The sequence below is a fragment of the Mesoplodon mirus genome, assembly GCF_964341445.2.
Source record: "Mesoplodon mirus genome assembly, chromosome: 2".
NCBI lineage: Eukaryota > Metazoa > Chordata > Mammalia > Artiodactyla > Ziphiidae > Mesoplodon > Mesoplodon mirus.
This window is the reverse complement of record NC_138977.1, coordinates 223487729-223513413: the sequence shown is the minus strand read 5'-3', so window position 1 is coordinate 223513413 and position 25685 is coordinate 223487729. Positions and strand designations below refer to the sequence as shown.

The following is a 25685-nucleotide window of genomic DNA, read 5'->3' as shown; positions in this document are numbered from 1 at the left end:
TTTTCTATTCCTGCAGTGTTGATGGGAGACACCGCGGTGTTTCTTGTGGCATCTGTCTCCAGATGCCAAGTCCTGAGTGCAAGGGTTCACATAACCTTGTGCTGCACTGAACACACATATCAGAAATAAAGAACAAGGAAAAAAGAAAGACAACTAGTAGGAGTTCTGAAAGATTCACAGTCTTAAAGCACATGGCCTTTATGTGTTCTTGACTTTCCAATTTGTTGCTTCTACTCTTTCTGCTCCTTTTCTGTATTTAACACCTGTGGACCTCAAAGGAAAAATGATTCATATTATTTGAACAAAATTTTTGGAGACAATTGATAAAGTGAAATGAAAATGACCCAGGTTTGGCCTGCCCTGGCTTCTGTGCCTTACATGTCACTCTGGTTGGGGGCATTCGGTGCCCTCTGGAATGCCAGCCCACCTTCCTGTGAAAGTGGTTTCAATATTTCTTACAGAACAGATAAGAAGAGGGACCATGAGAAGCCAGAAACGTCCATTCTGGAGCTCCCTTAAAGAGATCTATTTCTAGCTACATTGAAGAACCTAAATCTGAAAAAAATATGAATGTGGGTGGAAAAATGTAAAAGGGGACTGGGATCAGTGGGGAGGGAGAAAGAAAAGAAAGATTTTTTTAAAAAATTTTATTTTATTGAAGTATACTTGATTTACAATGTCGTATTAATTTCTGCTGTACAACAAAGTGACTCAGTTATACATATATACATTATTTTTTGTATTCTTTTCCATTATGGTTTATCACAGGATATTGAACACAGTCCCCTGTGCTATACAGTAGGATCTTGTTGTTTAAAAAGGTTTTTTTTTTTTTTTTTTTTAAATCAAGTGAGAACTGGGTGAGAAAGAGTTGTCAAAATAAAAAACAAAGTACCCTATCTGTGATCTGGAAGGTTCTGTGATTGGTAATCCAGGGTCCTGGGTACCACACTTTAGTGCCATGGCCACCTGCTTTGGTTTTCCCAAGGCCCACATTCCCTCTGATGGGAGGTGGTCCATGGGGCTTGGCCAGGGCACTTCCTGTTCTGATTTCCTTTTAAAAGCACAATCCATCTCTGCTTTAGGACTGAAGCTGGCTTGAATTTCGGCAGGGCTTTAAAGTCCCCAGGGAATACAGTGGCCGCCTCTGGGAGGGGCCACGAGGTTTGAATGAGAAAAGCTCCTAGAAGCTGGTCTGTAAGACCTTCTCTACAATAACGGAGAGGATTAACAGCACACGCCCCTCCCTCCTCCCCCACGCACTTCAGTGAGAAGGTTTCTCCTCTCCTTCCTACTCCTACCTGACCGGACAATTTTAATTGCCAAGTCATTGTTTGGAAACCCCATGGGGCAGGGAAGAAAGGGACAACAGCCTTAGAGGTAGTTCTGGGCAGAGGGGTAGGAGAAGCCTCAGAATCTGCCGCTGAGATAAATGCTTAGCGCTCAGACTTCTCCCCAAACAACAAAAGGGAAAAAAAGAATGTTAAGAAGGGCCTGGCTGGTGGAAGCTTCCCCGAGGACTGATGTGCACCATCCCACGGGACTTGGTGGGGCAAATGGAAGCTTTTACAATTGTCTCTGTTCTTTGACCTTAAATCCAAACCAGGCAAACATCTTTTAACCTTTTTCTTCTTGGGGCTAGGGGGAGGGGAGTATGAGGGTCAAAGATGCAGCCTGATTCCCAGAGACCCAATATCTGTGCACATGATCAAATCTGTGACTCTGAAGAAGCCCTGAAGGGCATCAGGCATTGCGCTTGGCGTCTCTGCAGGCCAGGGCAGCCACCATCACCTGGCTCACCTGCCCCCACCAGAGCATCTCACCTGGCTCTGAGACCGCAACCCGCAAGTTTTCCAAAGCGTCAAGTCATCTTCGTGGGGGCTCAGACATCTCTCCAAAACCCCTGCTGCCCTCTGACCTCCAGAGTGGAAGGGAAAGCCTCTGACACAGTGCGGGACTTTCTTTCGTTATTTCCTAGCGAGCAGGACGTACTGAAAAGAATAATGGTCCGGGAAAGAAGCCCTGGGTTCGAATCCGGACTCTGTCACCAACTAACAGTGACCCTGGGCAACGTCACTTCTCATTTTTGAACCTTAATTTCCTCATCTTAAAGCTGAGATAATAGTCTTGCCAGGCCACGCCCACCTACAGGGATGCTCAGAGGATCAAACGTGATCGCGCAAGTCTAAGGGCTTTGTTAACTGTAAACTGTGAGAACATGAGGGCTTTTAAATCCGAGGTGATCAGGTCTGAGGCCATTGCCGTAATTCACTGGCGAAGCAGGAGATGTGCTGAGCGTTGCCTTGAAGTAATCAGTGCTGGCCTCAATTGCATCTCCAATTCAAAGGCGGGTGCACTGGGGGAAAGGTGCAAATCACAGCCCAAGTCTGGGTGGGTGTATTGGGAGGATCTCCGGGAAGAAAGCGTCCGGACTTCCCTCCCTCGCGCACCCCGAGTTCCCGCAGGTTGGGCGGAGGAGCGCTGAGCCGGCGGCGCTGTCCCGGCGGGAGCGCGCATCAGACTCACCAAGGCGCCCCCTCGCCGAGGCTAGAGGTCCCCGAGCCTTAGTCTTGGGGCTGCTGCGAGCGCGCCCTGCACTTGGAGGGGGCCTGGGCAGCCCAAGTGCCAATCCGCGCTCAGCCCCCCGCGGCTTCTCCACGCCCCCCCCTCCACGCCCCCCTCCCCAGCTTCACTTGGCCGTCCCGACCCTCCTATCGGCTGAGAACTGCGGCCGAGCCACAGCCGAAGGCAAGCCCGAGCGCGGCCATCCCGGACTCCGCGCCGCCGGCCTCCGGCCCGCGGGCGGCGGGCATGCTGGCATGGCAGGACGGCGGGGCCAAGGCGGCTCCCTCCCACCACAAAATCTCCTTCTCGGTTCTGGACATCCTGGACCCTCAGAAATTCACCCGCGCTGCGCTCCCAGCCGTGCGCCCTGCTCCCCGGGAAGCCAAGAAAAGTTTGGCAGAGGCCGAAGCAAGGAAGGACTCCAGCCGGGACCCGGCCCCGCAGCGAGAGACGCCTGGTAAGGATGCGAGGCGGCCTCCGGCCCCGGAAAGCCCCAGCTTACATGATGCGATGGGAAGGTGGGAGGGAGGGCCGTGGATCGGGTGAGTAGCCCTTAGCGGCGTCTTCCCCAAGGGGAGAGGCACACAGGACCAGGCATGTAATTAAATTGACGCAGAAAGGGGGCCTCCAGCATCCTGGGTCAGGGATTTGTCACCGAAGCCTGTCCCTGCTCACCCGCCAAGCAAGCAAGGACCCCAGCTCTGATTTACTCGCAGAGGAAACTCTTACCCAGCGCCCACCTCGTCCAGGCTCATTCATTTATTGGGCATTTAATTGTCCCTTATGTGCCAGGACCTGGGCTAGAGACTGGGATAAAAGTCAGCAAAAACTTCGAAACCTGCGAGGTAGACAGCATCATCTCTCCATTTTCTGGATGAGGAAGCTGAGGCTGAATCATGTGTCCGAAGTCTTAGTAGGCAGTGAGGTCCGGTTTTCGCACTCAGGGCCCACTTCCAACCATCCAGAGACAGATGCAGAGACTCCGCTGCCACGCACGCTCACTCTCCCCAGACCAATCGTTGACTGGGCTGGGGCCGGAGTGGGGTGGGGTGACGGGAGGCTGTTGGTCGTTTGTCCTCGAAACCCTTTTGATTTAACACCTAACTCTGGGAATTGCTTGGCGGTCCAGTGATTAGGACTCCACCTTCCACTGCAGGGGACATGGGTTCGATAGGATCCCACAAGCCGTTTGCGGCAAAAACAAACAAACAAACAAAACAACTCCTAACTCTGGAGGACACCTGATGATGGGGTCCAGGAAAGTTTGTGTCTGAAAGGAAAGACAAAAAAACAGCAGGACCCAAGCTGGGTGAGGCGTGGGCACGAGGTTCCCTGGAAGGACGCCAAAGATCGGGGGCTCAGGTCAGGGAGAGGCTTGAAGTTTCGGCAGCTCCCCCGTTTCCCTTCGCCAAGTTTAGCGGTGATTGTCTGGGGCTCTGGGCGCCTCTGGCGGCGGCGCTTGGGCCTGGGCGGTCTGCCTGGTAATTGTTCGGATCGCCCCTCGCAGGGGCCGCGCTCCCCTTTCCCCACCCCCATGATCGATATTCTATTACTGGCGCCTGCATATCTCCTGCCCGCAGCTTGCAGGTACCGACTTCAAACCCCCTTTCCCTGTCTGATCCTAATATTGTTCGATTAAAACTTACCTTTAATAGATGACATCTATCGATCCGGCCCCGCACAAATCTGAAACTCTATTAACACGGCAGGAGAGAGAAGATGGGAAAGAGGGAATTTCACTTTAAAAGGGAGGAGGGGGCGCTTAATAACCTCTTTTTTAATTGCTGGCAGTTCCAGGCCAAAATAGGCTTCTAGGGACTGGGGAGACAGCCCCAAACGCGCTTGACATATAGATGTCTTAATGTACAACGATAAGGTTGTCCAATAAGGTTGTTATTTTTTCTTAATGTGGAGTGCCACTCATTCATTCGAATTACACTTCTCGGACGCCTACTAAGTAGTAGGTGGGTGAAGAGAAAGCGGGCACTGCAACCCTAACTCCCACCTCCTGAAAAGGGCTTGCAACTAAGAGCGGTCGTGGGGGTGAGGGCAGGGAGCGCAATTCCGGAGAGGGTCAGGGCTGGGCTCTGGGTTGGGCGGAGAGAGCTGCCTGCTCTGGGGAGGACGAGGACCAGGTCTGGGGACCAGGACCGGCCGTGTAGTTCCGGGCTTCTGATCACCGTCCCCTTCTCCCCTAGATGCTGCGGGCCGAGGCGCCGGCTTGGCGTCCCCCCTGGAGGGCTCGGAGGCGGAGGAGGCGGAGGAGGAGGACTTGGAGGACGCAGGGCGGCGGCAGCTGCGGGAGCGGACTGCGCGCCTGCAGGAGGCCCTGACGCGCTCCCCCGAGGCCCGGGCCGCGGCATCGGCGGCGGGGGAGAGCAGCGCGGGCAGCCTCGCGGGCTCCCCGGGCTCGCCGGGCTCCCCGCGGCCCCGGCGCCGGCGCTCAGAGCCCAGCTGCTCCAAGCCGCGGCGCGCGCGCACCGCCTTCACCTACGAGCAGCTGGTGGCCTTGGAGAACAAGTTCCGGGCCACGCGCTACCTGTCTGTGTGCGAGCGCCTGAACCTCGCGCTATCGCTTAGCCTCACTGAGACGCAGGTCAAAATTTGGTTCCAGAACCGCAGGACCAAGTGGAAGAAGCAGAACCCCGGCGCTGAAGGCGCGGCGCAGGCGGGAGGTGGCGCGCCCCAGCCTGGGACTTCGGCAGGGGCTGGCGGCGGCGGCGGCGGCGGCGGCGGCGGCGGGGCGGGGGCCAGCCCGGGTCAGCTGGGCCCGGGCGCGCATCCTTTCCAGACTTTCCCTTCCTACTCGGCGGCCAACGTCCTCTTCCCGGCCGCCGCGTCCTTCCCGCTGACGGCCGCCGCCGCCAGGGGCTCCTTTGCGCCTTTCCTCGGGCCCTCCTACCTGACCCCTTTCTACGCCCCACATCTATGAACCCGGAGGCCCTCGGGCCCCACTTCGTCCGGATTCACGAGTGATTGGCGTGGACTTGTGGTCCCCACCCCACGGAGGGGCGCCAACGCGTAGGGACTGCCCCCTCCTGGTGCGCGGGTGTCTGCGCGCCCCTTCCCTTCCCGCTGCGGGGAGGCGCCGCCAGAGGGCAGGGAGGGGCCGCCCGCCGACTGCCGCCGCGCGCCTCCCCGCCTCGCTGAACCCGTGAATTCACGCGGTCCACTAAAGAGGGTCAAGGATCTGCCATCTTTAAAAGTGTCCGGAGACGGAGGCTGTCCTTAAACCTTCCCGTTTCTGGACCTTGTTCTTCACTTTCGGTCAGGCTTAATTCAGTTCAAGGGTTCTTTCTGAGGGTCTGGGTGTTCCGCGGCGCGGGGCTAACCCAGTGGCGGGGATGGGATGTCTCCAGAGGGAGACAAGACCCGCCCTCCAGCTGCTCACACCTAGGATGGAATCTTCAAAGGCTGTGGCTCACTCAGAGGGTAAGGAGCTTTCCCTTTTCACAGCTGACTGTTTCCCATTTCATACTCTATTACTGGCCCAAACCCAGCGATTCCTTCCAAATACTGAACAAAATTGGAGAAAGCTGAGTCTGTGAGCGCACACTGCCGCCGTGAAATGGCCTATTTTTTAAATGCATAACAGACTACATTTTTAGGTCTTCGTTTAAGGTTAGGACTTGAGCGCAACTCTCGTTCCAAACAGTCTCTCCACAGGCTATTCCTGAGAAAATGTGTACCTGATTTTTCGGAGGAGACCGGAAGTTCTTTTGGGAAATGCAACAGCTTTATTGCTAGACTTGCCTGCTGAAGTAGACGCACTTCCACACCACTGCAAGTTGTTTTCTTTTTTTTTTTTTTTTTTGCTGTACGCGGGCCTTTCACTGTTGCGGCTGCTCCCGTTGCGGAGCACAGGCTCCGGACGCGTAAGCTCAGCAGCCATGGCTCATGGGCCCAGCCGCTCCGCGGCATGTGGGATCTTCCCGGACCGGGGCACGAACCCGTGTCCCCTGCATCGGCAGGCGGACTCTCAACCACTGCGCCACCAGGGAAGGCCCCACTACAAGTTTTGAGAACAGCTTTGATAAACCACGGCTATGGCTCCAAAGGCATAAAAATAACAAAGAGACAAATGGCTCAACTAAAATCTTGAGGTCTATGCATGAGTGCCCATTTGGGTATTCAGTATTTGATACTGTGAAACTTCAGTCTTGGCTAATATGTCTGTCCCAGCAAATCCTAGGCTTCCAGTAGTGATCGAACCCGGGGGAGAGTTTGCGCCTCCAGCACGGGCTGCAGTCATGAATTGGACTATTTTTTTTTTTTTTTTTTTTTTTTTTTGTGGTACACGGGCCTCTCACTGTTGTGGCCTCTCCCGCTGCGGAGCACAGGCTCCGGACGCGCAGGCTCAGCGGCCATGGCTCACGGGCCCAGCCGCTCCGCGGCATGTGGGATCTTCCCAGACTGGGGCACGAACCCGTGTCCCCTGCATCGGCAGGCGGACCCTCAACCACTGCGCCACCAGGGAAGCCCTGGACTATTTTTTTAAAGCACAAACTCAACATTTTTAGAGCTTCATCTAAGATTCTGAATTGAAAGATACTCTGTTCCACACAGACTCTCCAAGATGGCATGGTGAACAAGCAAAAGGTCGTTAGGGGCTGTAAAAGAAATAATTTTGGGGGTGTAAAAAGCTACCGTGGAAGCAAAAAGCATATTTACGATGGACTCAACTGCAGTAACTTAATATATGGATGAGCATTCTAACTGATGCTTTTGTTATCTCCCTTAAGAATTAGTTCTGTAAAATTCTCTTGCCAGCTTTGTTTGGAATACCCTTCCTTTAGTTTTTTATGTGATATGATTTGTAGCCCGTATCTCAGAAAACCAGACCTCCCCAACTAGGTCACATATGTTTCACTCTCACCTTTATTCAAGGACTTTAGGCCCGGTGATATCTATATGGATACCATATTCCTTGCTATTTCTTGGTAGCCTGTGTCATTAATAATTAAATTTAATGATCAGTGGCTTCTTGTAAAGTAAGAGCGTGCTGTTTGGTATTCTGAACACATGATATTATTATAACCTTGAAATATCTACTTCAGTTATTATCGGGAATGAGAAAATATCCCTTTCTTCCAAATTAAATGAAGATTTCACATTCATGGGACTCTCATAAGATTTGAGAATATGTATTATTTAATTATAATTTGTTAATTAGACTCTTTTCCTTTTATTCTGAAGAAGAAAAGTGTCCCCAAACAATGCATTATGACTTTCTAAAAGACAACTGATGCCAGATGAGATTCAAAATGCAGTTACTATAGTTGAGAATATTATTTTATTCACTTTACATATCGATAAATATTCCTTCAGTAACTATTTCTCAGTTTCTCAAAAGCAACATTCCATGTATCCCAGTAGGCAATTCAAATACACAGAGGCAAGTCCTGTAACAAAGAAGCTGAATTTCTGTAAGACTCGGGAAACATTCTATTCCTCTCAGGTACCAGAATCACAGGAGACTCCATTTGGAGAGAGGACTGGGGAGGGAGGTGGGAGGCTTATCTGTCTATGGACTAGCATGGAGTGCTATACTTCCTGACCTTTCTTGTTTCTTCAGATTTTAACAGAGTAATGCTCGAAGCGTGTGACTTTGGACTTCTGCTGCTTTAAAAGGCCCAGTGGCTTTCCAACCAAATTCTTAGACTCAATCTATTGATGTGTTTGTCTAATAAATTTTGTTTGTAATAATTTCTTGTTTAATTATTTCTTGTTCTTTATTAGCAAAGCTTTTAAATAATTTTATAATTATCAGAGGTTGTATATATGTATTCCCATTCCCACCCCCCCACCAACTAGCATTCATCAATAGAGGGTATCTTTGCTCTAACACGACTTTTTTTTGTTTGAAAATCAATTTCAGGGGCTTCCCTGGTGGCACAGTAGTTAAGAATCCTCCTGCCAATTCAGGGGACATGGGTTCAATCCCTGGTCCAGGAAGATCCCACATGCTGCGGAGCAACTAAGCCCATGCGCCACAACTACTAAGCCTGCACTCTTGAGCCCACGAGCCACAACTACTGAGCCCTCGTGCCACACCTACTGAAGCCGGCGCGCCTAGAGCCTGTGCTCCTCAACAAGAGAAGCCACCGCAATGAGAAGCCGGTGCACCGCAGTGAAGAGTAGCCCCCCCTGGACGCAGCTAGAGAAAGCCCATGCGCAACAATGAAGACCCAACACAACCCCCCAAAAATAAATAAATTAATTAAATAAATAATTTTTTTTTAAAAAGAAAAGAAAATCAATTTCAAAGCCCCAAAGACAGCCGGTGCAGATGGTCACTGAACACCAACAGTTGCTTTGTGGCTTTAGAATCTTTTTTTTTTTTTAAGATTTTTTTGATGTGGACCATTTTTAAAGTCTTTATTGAATTTGTTACAGTATTGCTTCTATTTTATGTTTTGGCTTTTTGGCTATGAGGCATATGGGAGCTTAGCTCCCCAACCAGGGATTGAACCTGCACCCCCTGCACTGGAAGGCAAAGTCTTAACCACTGGACCGTCAGGGAAGTCCCCCTAACACGACTTCCTTAAGTCATCTTTTTCAGACCCCTGCTAGATACGCACATAGTGGCTCCATTTGTAGGCAGTATACACAAACACACATTTAAAGCCATTTCCATAGTGAAAGCAAAGCATCTTTACAGAATTTTAATTAGTGGCTACAAATTAAATCAACACCAGGTTTCCAGGACATTAACTTCCTAGCCTTACTTTACAAGTTCTGAATACCCCATAAAGAGTCTGGTCGATAACTTTTCAGACTTGGGCCATCCACTGGTCATAAATTTCTGATGTTAAAAATGACCATTTTAAAATCAACTTATTTACAAGCCAGAAACAGACCCACAGGGGTGGGGGAGGGATAAACTAGGAATTTGAGATTAACATATAAAAACTACTATGTATAAGAAACCATAAACAACAAGGTCCTACTGTATATCACAGGGAAATATATTCAATATCCTGTGAGAAACCATTAAGGAAAAGAATATGAAAAAGCATAATATATGTATATATATATATATCTCTGTCTCTGAATCACTTTGTCATATACTAGAAATTAACACAACATTGTAAATCAACGATACTTAAAAAAAAATTACCATTTCAGATTCCCACTTGAAAACATGTAGCCAGGGAGTCTTATTTAAAGGAGTGATTAGGGCTTCCCTGGTGGTGCAGTGGTTGAGAGTCCGCCTGCCGATGCAGGGGATGCGGGTTCGTGCCCCGGTCCGGGAAGATCCCACATGCCGCGGAGCGGAGCAGCTGGGCCCATGAGCCATGGCCTCTGAGCCTGCGCGTCCGGAGCCTGCGCTCCTCAACGGGAGAGGCCACAACAGTGAGAGGCCCGCATATGGCAAAAAAAAAAAAAAAGAGTGATTAGAGAGCATTTTTACATTGAGAGACCCCCCCATGAGACCCCCAACCATTTTATGGGCACAGATCAGCTTAGTGTATTTGTTTTTTTAGGAATGACTCTTTTTTTTTTTTTTTTTTTTTTTTTTTTTTGCCGTACGCGGGCCTCTCACAGTTGTGGCCTCTCCCATTGCGGAGCACAGGCTCCGGACGTGCAGGCTCAGCGGCCATGGCTCATGGGCCCAGCCGCTCCGCGGCATGTGGGATCTTCCCGGACCGGGGCACGAACCAGGGTCCCCTGTATCGGCAGGCAGACTCCCAATCACTGCGCCACCAGGGAAGCCCAGGAATGGCTCTTAAGAACCTATTTAACTAGCTTTTTAAAATTATGAGTAGGCTAGCATAGAATTTCTTCAATACATAATTAATAATATTTAAAAACATAATTCCATATGGTCAATTGAGGGGAAGCATCTAAGAGTCTAAGGGGAGGTGGGAAGACACAGATTCAGAGAAAGAGAAACAGGGAAAGAGAAAGGCCCCCTTCTCCCTCCAGCGGAAGGAAAACTCAGGAGGAGCCGGGTTGTGGAGACAAAGGGGGAGACACCCAGTAGGGTTGCTCTGGCTGCACCTAAGTCCTCCTATTTCCCTTGGGCTGTGGTTTTCAAGGACGAGGTGAAGGCCCCTGGCCTCTGAGTGGTTGGGTTCAAAGCCATCTCCACCCCTCAGTCGACAGATGAACTTGGCAAGCTCCCTATGTCTCTGGGCCTCAGTTTCCTCACCATGGTGCCTGGCTCGGAGGACTGCACAAGAGTCTATGTGGAAGGCACTTAGTTCAGTGCCTGACACAATGAGGTAGTTATTATCCCAGCTGAAGCTGGAAAGGACATTAAAGATGCTGAACCTAGGCCAACCCCCTCCTTTACAAAATTTTATTGCAGTAGAATAAACACAGAAAACGGAATATATCAGATGGGTACAGCTTGGTGCATCTTCACAAACAGAACAGCTTTGTAATCAGCACCCAGATCAAGGGCAGAACATTGTGAGCACCCCAGGTCCCCTGTGTCACCTTCCCATACCTCCCTCCCCAAGGGTGACTGTTGTCCTACTTCTAAGAGCATGGATTAGCTGTGCCTGTTTTTTCCTATTTCCAACGGAATGTACCTCTGTGTCTGGCTTTCTTGGTCCAACATCATTTGTGAGTTCCATCCATGTTGTATAGTGTTGTAAATTATTTATTCCTATTTCTGATGACCTATTACTGTATACACTTGCTACAATTTATTCATTCTTACTTTGATTTTGTTTTTGTTTTTTTGTTTGTCTGCTTTTTTGGCCGCGTCACGCAGAATATGGGATCTTAGTTCCCCGACCAGGGATAGAACCCATGTCCCCTGCTTTGGGAGCGCAGAGTCTTAACCACTGGAAGTCCCTATCCATTCTACTGTTGATGGATAATCAGATACTTTGGGGCCATTTTGATTAAACAGTCTTATACATGTCTTTTGGTAAATAACATCTTCATATTTCCATTAGGAATACATCTAGGAGTGAGGTTACTGGGTATGCATAGGTCTAGCGTTAGCAGATACTGCCCATCAGTTTGCCAGCGGTTGTTGCAATTTACATTCCCACCTGAAATGAATGAGTCCCAGGTGTGGCTTCCCTGGTGGCACAGTGGTTAAGAATCCTCCTGCCATTACAGGGGACACGGGTTTGAGCCCTGGTCCAGGAAGATCCCACATGCCGCAGAGCAACAAAGCCCATGCGCCACAACTACTGAGCCTGCGCTCTAGAGCCTGTGAGCCACAACTACTGAGCCCACATGCCACAACTACTGAAGCCTGCGCACCTAGAGCCCATGCTCCGCAACAAGAGAAGCCACCGCAATGAGAAGCCCACGGACTGCAACAAAGAGTAGTCCCCGCTTGCCACTACTAGAGAAAGCCCACGTGCAGCAATGAAGACCCAACACAGCCAACAGTAAATAAATAAATTTATTTTAAAAAATTGGTATATTTAAGTAACCACTGGGTTTGGAGCTGGGCCCCAAAGTGGGGACTGCATTTTAAATAAACCACTCTCCCAGGCAGCGGCTGATCGCACTGGGTCCTCCTCTGCAGGGTTTCCCCTGGCCAAGAACACTGGGGGCAAGAGACGACAGTCCACAGAAAAGAGCTGAGTGGGCAATCTTGTAAAATTACTTATTTTAAAGAATCGATTCCCTCCTTGTGACCTATTCTCTTTCATGTGTACCTAATACATTTACAACAGGGGCCGATGTTCTCTTTGCTTCTAAATAACTCGCAGATCGTAAGGTAGAAGGGGCTGCATCTGGGGGAAATTTAGACAACACTTTCAGAAGTCCATACTCATGAGGTCTAAAATGACCACAAATACGCAGGAAGTTTTTTTTTTTTTTTTTTTTTTTTTTTTTGCGGTATGTGGGCCTCTCACTGTTGTGGCCTCTCCCGTTGCGGAGCACAGGCTCCGGACGCGCAGGCTCAGCGGCCATGGCTCACGGGCCCAGCCGCTCCGCAGTATGTGGGATCTTCCCGGACCAGGGCACAAACCTGTGTCCCCTGCATCGGCAGGCGGACTCTCAACCACTGCGCCACCAGGGAAGCCCCACAGGAAGTTTTTAAAATAACTGTTTTCAAAAAAAAAAAACCTGTTAAAAGGAAAGTTTAATCCCTTCTTGAAAGTTCTATTTATCCACTAATGCATGTTTTAAGGGGTCCTAGTTCTGCATAGGGAGTTCTTTTTGGTACATCATCATGGCTGACTAAATCAATTTAAGTTCCCAGGAATCCAGGATACTTAATTCCTCTACATCTCTACAGAGAGAATAAAGCTAAGCAACTCTACTTTGATCCTAAAAAGCTCCTCTTATCTCCAAGCGAGATTTTGATGGAATCTTTTTAAAGACATTAAAATTCAAGCAGATCACTAATTTGAAGTTAGCTTCCTTCACTTTTAAATCTTCCAAAATATTAAATTAAAAAAATATTGTGTTAAAATATACATAACATAAAATTTACCATTTTAATCTTTATAAGTGTTTGATTTAGAGGCATTAAGTAGATTCATAATGTTGTGCAACCATGACCTCTATCTAGTTCCAGAACTTTTTCATCACCTCAAGCAGAAACCCTGTACCCATTAAGTAGTTACTACCCATGCTCCCCACCCCGCACCCCCAGCCCCTGGCAGCCACTAACCTGCTTTCTCTATGGATTTGCTTATTCTGGATATTTTATATAAATGGGATCATATGACATGTGACCTTTTGTGTCTGGCTTCTTTCTCTTAGCATGATGTTTTCAAGGTTCATCCATGTTTTGGCATGTGTTAGTATTTCATTGCTTTTAATGGCTGAATAATAGTCCATTGTATGGATAGACCACATTTTGTTTATGCATTCATCAGTCGATGGACATTTGGGTTGTTTCCACCTTTTGGCTATTGTGAATAGTGCTGCTATGAACAACATTCATGTACCTGTTTTTGTTTAAATGCCTGTCTTCAATTCTTTTGGACACATAACTAGGAATGGAATTGCTGGGCCATATGGTAATTCCATGTTTAATTTGTTGAGAAGCCGCCAAACTGATTTCAACTGTACCGTTTTACATTCCCACCAGCAATGTACGAGGGTTCCGGTTTCTCCACATCCTTACCAACACTTATTATTATTATTATTAAAGCTAAAACCATCCTAGTAGATGTGAAGTAATATCTCACTGTGGTATTGATTTGTATTTCCCTAATAACTGATGATATTGAGCATCTTTTCACGTGCATGCTGCCATTTGTATATGTTCTTTGGAGAAATGTCCATTCAAATCCTTTGTTATTTAATTGGGATCTTTGTCTTTTTGTTGTTGAGTTTCAAGAATACTTTATATATTAAAAACACTTATATCCTTTACTCCTTATTTATTTTGTACATTATAGTAAATATATTGTCCAAAGATTCCCTTCTCCCTTCCTTTGCACAAATACATATTGGGTACCAGCTGTGTGCCAGGCACTACTGTAAACTCTGGGTATGAAACTGAAAGACTCTAGCTGGGCATGAGAGAGAGGAATAGGTGAGTGAAAGTCACAGACTGGTGTACAGTTGGTGCAACAGAATGTGGAAAATGCCATGACCTCCTTGTCAGCTATTCTGTACAAAGAAACACTCTTCCTGGCATTGATGTCATTTGGAATTCAGGCTGGAAACATGCTACTAATTTCACCTTTGCCATGCTTATGCTGTACAGATCTGGTTTGTGTCTCAGAAAGATCTCCTCAGGCATTTCTAACTCCCAGAGTGTGGCAAAACACAACTAACAAAGAAGTTAATGGTATTACCAAGATAAGTTCAAAGGACCAGCGTTATTTGTTTTCCTGAGATAAATCATAACTGCTTTTTCACCCTATGAAGTTGTTAGCTTCCAACATGGTTTTCTAAAATCAGTTGAAGTAAAATGACCTTCAGTGGTTTAGAGAAATCTGTGCCTTCCTGGTAGCAAGATCCCACGTGTTTATGGAGTATAAACCCATGTAATTCGATCTGCCAGCTGATTTCTAATTTTTCTTTCAACTCTAGAAGGCATAAATGCTATGTTTGAATAACAACTTCATGGTAGGACAGATATAGGATGTTTTGTTCTCTCTCTCTCCGGAAGCTTAAATATTTAGCAACCACACCTGTAGAAGTGTCTTGGGCCCTTGAGGCAGGTACTTATTTCCAAGGCTGTATCAGAGCTTACATAATTCCTCTTTGCTTTCTCTATGTCAGGCAGTGTCCCTGGGGGTGGAATGGTACAACACATCAGATCCCCTCCCTCCAGTTCTACATTTTTAGTGCAATAGTCTTTCAGCTCTTTTGATCTCATACCTTTCAGAATAAAAATTAGTGAGTCTGCATGCCCAATATACGTATTTGTTTAAGTTGTATATGCGTTCTCCCCTGCTAACTGATTATTTACGTTGCAAAATAAAAGGATTTAAAAGGATAGGATAATGCGTATTTAAAAGGATAAGATGGGACACAGTGGCGCAGTGGTTAAGACTCCGTACTCCCAAAGCAGGGGGCCCGGGTTCGATTTAGAACCCACATGCATGCTGCAACTAAGAGTTCACATGCCACAACTAAGGAGTCCTGGAGCTGCAACTAAGGCGCTCGCCTGCCACAACTAAGACCCAGCGCAACCAAATAAATAAATAAATATTTTTTAAAAAAATAAAAGGATGAGATAATAAAATTAAATAGAATTTGTAACATTTTCTTCCTGCATATCTCTATTTCATCTTACACCTCCTTCCCACTTTTTGGAGACTGGTGTCCTGGCAGACAGGATGATTCCTGATACACTGCTTTTCTGCCTGGGTGGCCAGATCCTTTTGTAAAAAGGTGAGGCCACGGGACTTCCCTGGTGGCGCAGTGGCTGGGAGTCCACCTGCCAATGCAGGGGATACGGGTTTGAGCCCTGGTCTGGGAGGATCCCACATGCCGCAGAGTAGCTGAGCCCGCGTGCCACAGCTACTGAAGCCTCTGCGCCTGGAGCCCATGCTCTGCGGCAGGAGAAGCCACCGCAATGAGAAGCCCTTGTACAGCAACAAAGACCCAATACAGCCAAAAACAAATAAATTAAAAAAAAAAAAAAAGGTGAGGCCTCACCGTGTCACTTGGCACCTACTACATTTTATATTGTATCATTATCTACTTGTTTCATCTGGGAGACCCTCCCCCTTGCACCCGCCAGCCTGTCTCTGGCAGTTCTTCCATATATTTTGTAGGTCTTATATCTCTCACAACGGAATATGTTGGTATTCCACCAATTCTGTAGGCAGATAGGGTAGGGGGTCCCCATAGGAAAAGAACCAGATACAGCTTTTTGACATAAGAGAAGCCATTCTGACCTAAACCGTTTTGTCACCTAAGCCTGGCCACAATGCTTCTCCTTGAACAGGTCTTAGTAATTAATGATGTTAAGGGAACAAAGGAAAGCAAGAACAGGAGAAAAGCAGTCAAGAAACAATAGGGCAGGGGCTTCCTTGGTGGCGCAATGGTTGAGAGTCCACCTGCCGATGTAGGGAACGCGGGTTTGTGCCCCGGTCCGGGAAGATCCCACATGCCGCGGAGCGGCTGGGTCCGTGAGCCATGGCTGCTGAGCCTGCACGTCTGGAGCCTGTGCTCTGCAACTGGAGAGGCCACAACAGTGAAAGGCCCGCATACCGCAAACAAACAAACAAAAAAGAAACAATAGTGCAGTAATAAAACAGAGCCCTAGTTCCTCCTCAAGGGATATACATAACAATCTAATACATATCCTTGAGTTGTTCTATGGGAACCAAGGCCCCCACCCAGGTGGAGGATGGTTAACTACTTGCTAAGACCCCAGACTGGTCGGAAGCTAGGGAATGATGATATTGATCTTTTCTGACCCTCAGGACTAAAGTTTAGACTGTAGACCTTTGCCCCAATTGTAAGCTGAATCCTCCTCTACTCAGCCCCTTCATGAATATGCACATACTGTTCAGGCCCCTTTATGAATATGCATGTACCCTTAGCTTAAACCCCCCCAATTTTGCTGTTCAGGAAAACACTGATTTGGGAAAGATGCCACTGTTCTCACTTGCTGCAAATAATAAATCCTTCCTTCTCCCGATCTTCGGCTTCGGTAGGTCTTTTGGCTCAACACCCCCTAAGAGGGGAACCCAGTTTTTGGGTAGAACTGCTGGGTTTTGTTTGTTTGTTTGTTTTTGTTTTTTGGGTTTTTTTTTTGCTGTATGTAGGCCTCTCACTGTTCTGGCCTCTCCCGTTGCAGAGCACAGGCTCCAGACGCACAGGCTCAGCGGCCATGGCTCACGGGCCCAGCCGCTACGCGGCATGTGGGATCTTCCCGGACTGGGGCACGAACCTGTGTCCCCTGCATTGGCAGGCAGACTCTCAACCACTGCGCCACCAGGGAAGCCCCAGAACTGCTGTTAAATGATTGAGCTATGTTTTCACTTCTTGTGTAGTCTAATTTTGTTTTACTCTTTTATGTTTAGGGGTAGTCCTATTTTTCAACTTTTTCAGAAGTTTGGATAATAAACTTTACTGAATTTAAAATGATTTGAAAGGAAATCTCATAATAAAGAAGCTATTGGTGATTTTGCAGAGTCACAGAAGTCATTTTTTCTTTCCTGTCATCACAGACAGATAAAATCAGTAAAAATCAACTACTTAGAAAAATGATTATGTACTTGGATGACACAGCAATGGAACATTGCTCTAAGTTTTCTCACTTCTCGCAATTTCTGCACCATTTCATTGCAGGGACCGGTGCCAGTCCACAGGCACAAACTGAGTAGCCTGCTTTATTGACTCTCCTCCGAGCCCTGGATTTAGAAGTCTTAGCCTTGAAACTGGAAATGTAGGCCAGTTCTCTGACCCAGCAATCTCACGCCTAGGACTTTATCTTACAAATAAAGTCACGAAATGTCAGAGATAAGGTTCTCTGTTGTGACACTGTTTGCAATAGCAAAAGATTGGAAATAATCCAAGGGTCCAGTAATATGGGGCTATTAATGCAGGTATAAACAAAAGAATGAGGGTGACCTCTCCACATTGACACAGAGAGCTCCAGGGCATATTAAGAGGCAAAGGTACAAAGAGTACATACGACCTGCTGTCCCAGGTGTTATAAAGTAGAGGAAATAATGACATGGTTTTATTTTTTTAATTTTTTTATTATTTTTATTTTTTTAAATATTTATTTGGCTGTGTCGGGCCTTAGTTGTGAGTCTTAGTTCCCCCTTGGCTAAGAACGGAAGTGCCCACACCACACTCAGATCCTGCTGAGTGACACCTGAAGTGGTGGTCAGGGCTGGCTGAGAGGGCCATACTTACCATATGACCCAAAAGCCCACTCCTAGGCAATTAACCAAGAGAAAAACTTTTCACAAAACACGTATGTGAATGTTTTAGCTATCTTGTCCACAATTCCTAAATATAGGACTCTTGAGGTTATCCAATTTTCTTGAGTTTGTCATTTTTTAATTGTTCTTGGAATAACACTATGTATACGTATTGTTTCACAGTCTAGAGTTAATATTTTACCAATTCAATAAAATTCAGAAGCCTTACATCCATATAGATTCTTTTACCTTCCACTCTTTGTTATAGCTGTCATATGGGTCACCTTTATATGACTTGAACGCCACCCTCTGAGACTGTGGTATCCTTTTTTCATACATATACAGGGAATTCCCTGGCGGACCAGTGGTTAGGACTCGGCACTTTCACTGCCGGGGCCCCGGGTTCAGTCCCTGGTAGGGGAACTATGATCCCGCAAGCCACACAGGCACGGCCAAAAAACAAAAACAAAAACAAAAACCTCATACATATATAAAATAATGTAAGAGGATAAGTTTTCCAGATACGTGCCTTTGTTGTTGCCCTTCCTTTGTTCCTGAAGTTGCAAGCTTACTTCTTTCTTGTGTCATTTCACTTCAGCCTGAAGAAGTTCCTTTCATGTAATATTTTTATAGCAAATTGTCTGGTGATGAATTCTCTTAGTTTTCTCTCATCTCCATCAGCCTTCGTTTTGGCTTTTGTTTGGCTTTCAGTCTTTAAGGATATCCCTGCTTTAAGGATATAATATCCTGGTTTGGTCTTTTCCTTTAATACTTTAAAGATGTTATTCCATTCTTTTGTGGTCTCTATGTTTTCTGATGAGAAGTCACAGTCCTTCAAGTTGACATTCTGTGATGTATAACAGGTCGTTTTCCTTGACTGCTTTCAAGATTATTCTTCACCTTGGTTTTTTTTATCAGATTGTGTGTCAGGGTGAGGCTTTCTGAGCTTAGATCTGTGTCTCTAAATCAGTGATGTTTTCAACTATTCTTTTCCTCATATATTTTCTTCTGCACCTTTCCTTCAGACCCTCCAACGGCACAAAAGGTAGAACTTGCAATATTGTTTCACATGTCTCTGAGACTTAATTTTTGTTCAGTCATTTTTCCTCTTTGTTTTTCAGATTGTGCCATTTCTATGGATCCGTAAGTTTTCTGAATCTTTCCTGTGTTTTCTCTGTTCTGTTATTCAGCCCATCCAGAGTGAATGTTTGCTTTTGGATATTGCATGTTAAGTTCTAAACTTTCCATTTGCTTCTTTTTCATAGTTTTTACTTCTCTGTGAAGAACGTCTTTCCATTAATTTCAAGAGGATTTACCTTTACCTCATTGAGCATGGTTGTAATGGATGCTTTGTCTGCTAATTTCTCCATGTGGATTATTTCAGGGCTGGGTCTGTTGATTGCCTTTTTCTCTTGAGAATCGGTCACATTTTCCTAGTTCTTTGTATGCTCTGTGGTGTGGTTTTGGGTGGTACCCTGGAACGTTTGCTTATTATGTTTCGAGACTCTGGTTCCTATTAAAATCCTCTGGAGATTGTTACTTTTTCTTTTTCTGTTATTTTTGTTAAGCAATTCATGAACCTGTGGTCCAACAGGTATTGTGCCTTGTCTTCTGAGTTGTTCCAGTCTTGGTGCAGTTTTCAGGACACTGCTGTGCTGTTTGTGTCCACGTGGTGCACGTACCGCTCGGGGGTTAATGTGGGAATTGAGTGGCCGTTTATACTGTCGTTCACTTCTGCAAGCCTCTACTCTGCCTCGTTGGGTCCGTCTGTGCATGAGGCTCAGTGGGATCCCAGGACTCATGTTGGCTCATACACAGACCTAAATAGTCTCCTCCTCTAGCTCTCTCCTCTTTGGGCTTCTACCCACATTCTCAGGCTTCAGGGGACCCTCCTACATGTTCCTCAAAGTGTTTCAGCCTCCATGCTCTCATGCAGTTCCCTATGGCCAGGTTGACCTTTCAGGTGAAATAGCAAGAGAAAAGATAGGAAAATAACGGGCATTCCCCCACACTCTTCCGACAATAGGAGCCTCTTAACCCGTTCCTTTGTCCAGAGACACAGGCCATTTCTCAGTGAAGGCCTCTGCCGTCACTGAGGTTGCAGGGGAGATGTGGTAACTGGGGAGAGAAAGACCAATGGGGTGACCCCCTCACTCCTCAACATGCAAGCACCACACTTTCTCACTTATCTGGCTAGAAATTAAAGGTTGATCCCATGGTTTTAACTTTCAGCTGCTGCTGGACTTTGCGTGCCTTGCGTAAGCTGGGAGACAGAGGCAGGAAAAAAACCACCATAATCACCCTGTTATGGGCTGTTATTCAACTTTGGACTTCCAGGCCCCACCTGCCTGTTAGTGTTCACTTCTTAGAGTTTCAAGTGCATGTTTTTGTCCTCTATCTTGCTCCATGCGGCTCTTGAGCCCTTGTAATATGACCACATTTCTCGTGACACATGTAAAAATTCTAACATTTTGCAGATACTGAATTAAAAAGCTATTATTTACATTGACTTTGCCATTTTCACTTTCCTGGTGTGTTCATTAGAAAATTCACAATTACATATGTGCCTGGCATTCTGTACTTTTTGGTGAGCAGTGATCCAGAGGATGGGAATGTATGCCTCCTTCGGCTCCTTAAACTCAACCCCACTCTGGGGCAACGTCCCAGCCAGGCAGAAGCTGCAGGTGGAGCTGGAGACCTTGAAAAGTTGGGCTATGCTTCCAGCTCAGCCCAAAGCCCAAGGATGATTCTGGACTTTCATTCTGACTCGTGCACTTCAGATCTTTCTGGGTTTGGACCTGGCATATATGTCCCTCCCAGCCTGCCCTGGCTGTCCATTCAGTTGTCACCCCAGCAGGATCTGGGTGACTTGGGCACTTCTAGGTTATTTGTTTTTTGTTTTTTTTTGCACGTCTGCTCTTAGCAGCTCTCCCCTCCAATATTACCAGGCGGGAGGGCCGGCGGACGCACAGGCGCAGATGCCAAAGCTGCCACCTCGGGCGGCGGCTGTTGAGCCAGGTACCCTGCTCTCCAGCTTTCCCACTCTGGTGGCCGGGGACCCATCCTGGACAGTTAGAGCCGCCTGGGGTAGAAGGGGTAGCTGCCCTGGCAAGAAGCTCATCACCCTCAAGGCAAACACCTCCAACCCTCAGACCCCGGGAGATTCAGAAGTGCTAGACGGTCCAGGCACGCATCCTCACCTGTGCGCCCCAGGGCCTGACGTGAACTCTGCCAATGCTCCACCCCTCCCTAACCTATTGTGCTCTGCAAACGCACGCCCATTGTTCGCTCACAGGTTGCAGAGCTAAGTCCCAACAACAGGCCAAACAGCGCGCACTCCGCTTTTGGCCGAGTTTGCAGTGGAAGGAGAGTGCTCGGAGCCCAGATCTCTATCCAAGGACTGACCTCACCCAAGTTCTCTACGGGCAGTTACTTAGGTAGGTCCTGCCCCTCATCCCCGCCCCGGGCACTGGGGGACCAGCACCTGCCAGGAGGGCTCGGCTGCTCCCAGCGCGCTCCCCACGCCCCCCGACTTCCCGTGGCCAGCCCGGGTCACCCAGCTGTCTATGGCCGGCTATCCACTCACCAGCCAGCCCACAAGTGTCCAGTGACTCTGCATCGGCGCTTTGCCACAGAGTCTCTGAGACCCCATTCCACCATCCCACAGGCCCTGTGCTCCTTTCTGGGGGTCCATAAGGACCATCTGCAGGCGAGGCCATCGGAAGAAGGCGGTGATGGGTGCTCACACCTCCACGACGTCCCGAGCTCTGTGTCCTCAGTGGACACAGTCACTGTCAGTGTGGCGCGGGGGCAGCCAGTGCCGCCCACGACACCCAGCTGTGTCCCGAACTGCAGCACAGAGCAGACGGCGTTGAGGGCCCTGGGAGAGAGTGGGAAACGGATGGCCAACGACCAGAGAAGCGGCCCCGATGGCACCGGGGGCGCACGATCTGCATTTAGGCCCCTGCGGGTCTCTTTATTCGTGCCCAGGCCTGGACCCCTGCAGAGAAACCTCCACGCCAAGAGGGCAGAAGACAGTTCCAACAGGACACTCCACACCTCTTGTATGAGCTCCTGCCCAAAAAGAAACACCATCACGAGCTCATATAGCTCCACCCGAGGTTTCCCTCCCGTGAACAGTAGGAGGGGTCCCGCCATAACGCAGGGGCTGCCCCAGAAGTCCACAAAGAAAGGGAGCGAGGAGGGCCCTCCGTCGCCCTCTGCAGCTCCAGAGAAAAAGGCAGCCTGACAGCGATGCAGAGACAACAAGAGGGCAGAAACGGCCCTGGAGGGACTGCTCCCCCACATCTGACAGTCCCAGGCCCCCAAAACGCAGGTTTCCTCTGCTGCCGCACAGGCGAGGGGAGCCTCTGAGGCTGCCCTCACCCCCTCAGCTGGGTTTCCGGGTCACCGCCGAAGACCTAGACTCAGAGAAGGAAGCAGCGCTCCGGCGCATCAACAGTGCGCTGCGGGGTGAGACCTAGGCCGTCGGGGGCCTGGGCGCCAGGCAGACTTCCTGTCCCTTCCCGCTGCCTGCCCCAGGGGCTGCATCTCCGCAGAAAATGTTTCCTAGTTATTTCTATTTTAATACGATCACGGTACATTAAAATGTGTTAGTGCTTGCCTGTGAACACTAAGGTCACTTGATTTGTAATTTTCTATATTGTTGTATATTTTTGTGACTAAAGGCATTACTTGGGGGAATTAAAAGAATATCTTGAAGCGATTTTGGCTTTCGATCTGCCAAGCAGCACCTGCCACCTGTCATCACCCCAGCATTCCCTCTGCTGCCAGCTTTCCCCAGGATGCCTTTGGTGGCTAATGGTGGCTGTGGCCCCAGTGCCCCTGGGGCTTGCAACCTCACTGTCCAAGTCAGGTCACAAGGGAGGCCAGTGCAGGCCCCCCAGACTCAGACCTTTATCGTTCCTCAGGGCCCCCTCAACTGGAGCGCTCCAGGGGCCCTCAGCGGGAGTGCTGCATGTCCTGCACCCGTATTCTTAGCAACCCCTGCGATGGAGACCATTGTGACTGCTCCAGCTGTTGGAGTTACTCAGGCTGGCAAGGGAGGCTGGACCCCAAGCTTTCCTCCTCAAGCTCCACCACCAGCTGCCCAGATGGCCCCTAACATTCGCCCAGTGAACTCTGGGCCATGGCCACGTGGCACTTCCAGGGAGGGCAGCCTGGACACCAACCAGCCCTACGTCTCGCAGGATGACTGCTCTAACCACCAGAGCGTGGACAGTAACTTTTGACGTTGGCAGCAGCTCAGGCCACTGGCCCGGAGACACCTTCCCCAGAGTCCTGAAGCAGAAGCTCTTTCCTGCTTTCTCATCTCAGTGCTTCGACCCCTGGCCCGCCTGAAGCCCACCATGAAGCTGGAGGACGGACCGTGCAGGGCCGTGCAGGAATGGCAGCACAAAAGCAACATTGACCAGAAGATCTACTACAAGATGGCGGAAAAGTTCATGGAATTTGAGGCCAAGGAGGAGATGCCGATTCAGAAGTTGCAGTGGATGCACTGTGCGCAGGGCCTGCCTCCTCCAGCCCCACCGAAGCTGGATCCTCGGGGTCCCCCGGCCCCGAAAGTGGGCCTTCAGCCAGCCACCCAGGTTCCCACTGGAGTTGAAGGCAAAGCCTGTGCTCCCAGGATGTCCAGCCCCAGGGCCCAGCACTCTGGTCCGAAGCCACACAGATCCCAGCGGCCCCTGGAGCCCAAGGCACCCGAGGAGATTCCCCCTGAGGCTGTGAGGGAATATATTGACATCATGGAGGCGCTGGTGGGGCCCGTCCACTCAGCCACAGGCGACTCAGATGCAGAATGGGGAAAGGACAGAAATGAGCTGAAGCAGGAAGAGGACGGCACATACTCGGACCCAGGCTTCTTGAGCTACATTGACAAGCTGTGTTCCCAGGAGGACTTTGTCACCGAGGTGGAGGCAATCATTCACCCTCGATTCCTTGCAGATTTGCTTTCCCCAGACCCACAGCTGGAACTCTTGGCCCCAGAGAAGGAGCTGGAGCAGGAGGAAGGGCTCACCCCCGAAGAACTGGTGCAGAAACGACTCCTGGCCTTGAAAGAGGACGAGGGTGTGCGGGCAGCCCCGAGTCACAGTGCACCCGGAATGCATTCAAGTCCTTCTGAGTCCGACGCCGGCCAAGGTGCCCAGAGGCACGACCAAGACCCCCATCTAGGGGTCAGTGTTGAAGCCTGCACACCAGAGATTGATTCTGAGGCTCTTCATAGGCTCAGCCAAACAGACACTGACCTGTGCAGGCCCAAAGTCTTTGTTCCCTCTCGAGGACATCAGGAGGTCTCTCCATTCAGGGCCGGACGGCCCTCCCCTCCCCAGGGTCAAAGGCGCACTGGCCCTCTAGGGACCCAGGGATGCATCTGTTCTCAGTGAGGCCTCTCCTGTTTGGGAGGCCCGAGGGCCCAGGGATGGGTCCAGTGAGGACGAGGAGGAGCTCTCCAGTCTGGCCATCCTCTCTGGCTCTCTGCAGAGCCTTATGCCTTTCTGGCTGTCCCAGAGACCTGTGCGTGCCTCAGGCCTGGCCTCCCCTGGAGGTTGGGGGGCCCAGAGTGCTCCCCAGGCACCCTCTCCTCAGAGAAGAGGCCTCAGCCCAGCTCCACCAGCCGCTCTCAAGTCGAGGAAGTGGGCTCTGTGTGGACGCCCAGCCGCTGCTGAGAAGCTGCCCATCCCCGGGGCTGGCCTCGGCATCTCTGGGAGGCCAGCCTTGGCTCTGGGGCTGGCTCGCCCCTCACAACCCAGAAAGAGAAAGCGTGACCCGTTTGTCACAGAGAAGCGTGGGTGGAGGAAGAAGAAGCCCTACAGCCAGTAGGGAACAGCTGGGCCGGCCCTCCACGGCGAGGCCCCAAGACAGCCCCCAGGGGAGCCTAGGGTTCCCCCTCCTCCCAGTGCTGATCCTGGATGATATGGGAGGAAGGGAGGGAGGGCAGGACCACCAGTGTGGGGAGGGGCAGCGGGATTGTGGGGGGTTAGGGAGGTGGGGGAGGTGGGTGTGGCCAGGTGTGGGTGGGAGCAGGACCTTGGGAGTGATGTATGTAAATTGTGAATAAAGATAGTTTTGGTGGGAAAAAAAAAAAGTTAAACACAGAGGTACAATATGGCCCAGGAACTCCACTCCCAGGTATATGTCCAGGAGAAATAAAAAAGATATGTTCACACAAAAACTTGTACATGAGTGTTATATTGTCGTATCATTATTCATAATAGGCAAAAAGTGGAAACAACCCAACTATTCGCAAAACTGATGGATGGAAAAATAAAATGTGTTATATCCATACAACGAATATTATTCAGCCATAAAAAGGGTGAAGGACAGATACATGCTACAACCTGGATGCACCTTGAACACATTTTGCTTACTGCAAAAGTCAGACATACAAGTCTGCACATTGTGTGGTTCTATTCCTATGAAATGTCCAGCATAGGAAAATCAATAGAGACAGAAAGACCCAGGGCTGGGGTGAAAGGGGAGGAGAGAATGAGAATGACTGATACTAGGTATGAGGTTTCTCTTGGGGATGATGAAAATGTACTGGAATTAGAGATGTTGATTGCAAAACCTGAGTATACTAAAAGCCGCCGAATCACACAGTTCAAAAAAAATGTGAATTGATGGAATATGAATTATATCTCAATAAAAAGCTAATATGACTTAACATTTTTATAGTCATTACTCTTGATCAGTTTCATGATGGAATTCCCACAGTGACTTCAATGGAGTGGCTTGTATGGGATGATATTTGAGGCTCAACCCTTGGGGACTAGATGTTCATTTTGAGCTGTTGAATGACGGTGAGGGCCAGCCAGTATATTTTCTTCA

At 48.9% G+C, this 25685-nt stretch overlaps 2 protein-coding genes across 2 annotated transcripts; both read left to right on the top strand.

Moving 5' to 3' along the window:
* Positions 1–2811: 2811 nt before the first annotated feature.
* Positions 2812–5497, top strand: NKX1-2 (NK1 homeobox 2; the record flags this gene model as incomplete). The annotated part of the gene is made up of 2 exons (XM_082604485.1): positions 2812–3022; positions 4764–5497. 2 exons carry the CDS (start codon positions 2812–2814, stop codon positions 5495–5497), a joined length of 945 nt encoding a protein of 314 aa, XP_082460611.1.
* Positions 5498–22640: 17143 nt separating this feature from the next.
* Positions 22641–24677, top strand: LOC309816412 (NUT family member 2G-like; the record flags this gene model as incomplete). The annotated part of the gene is given in 3 exon segments (XM_082643876.1): positions 22641–23086; positions 23090–24031; positions 24213–24677. Coding segments are annotated over 3 exon segments (1851 nt in total). The 5' UTR covers positions 22641–22642.
* Positions 24678–25685: the final 1008 nt, after the last annotated feature.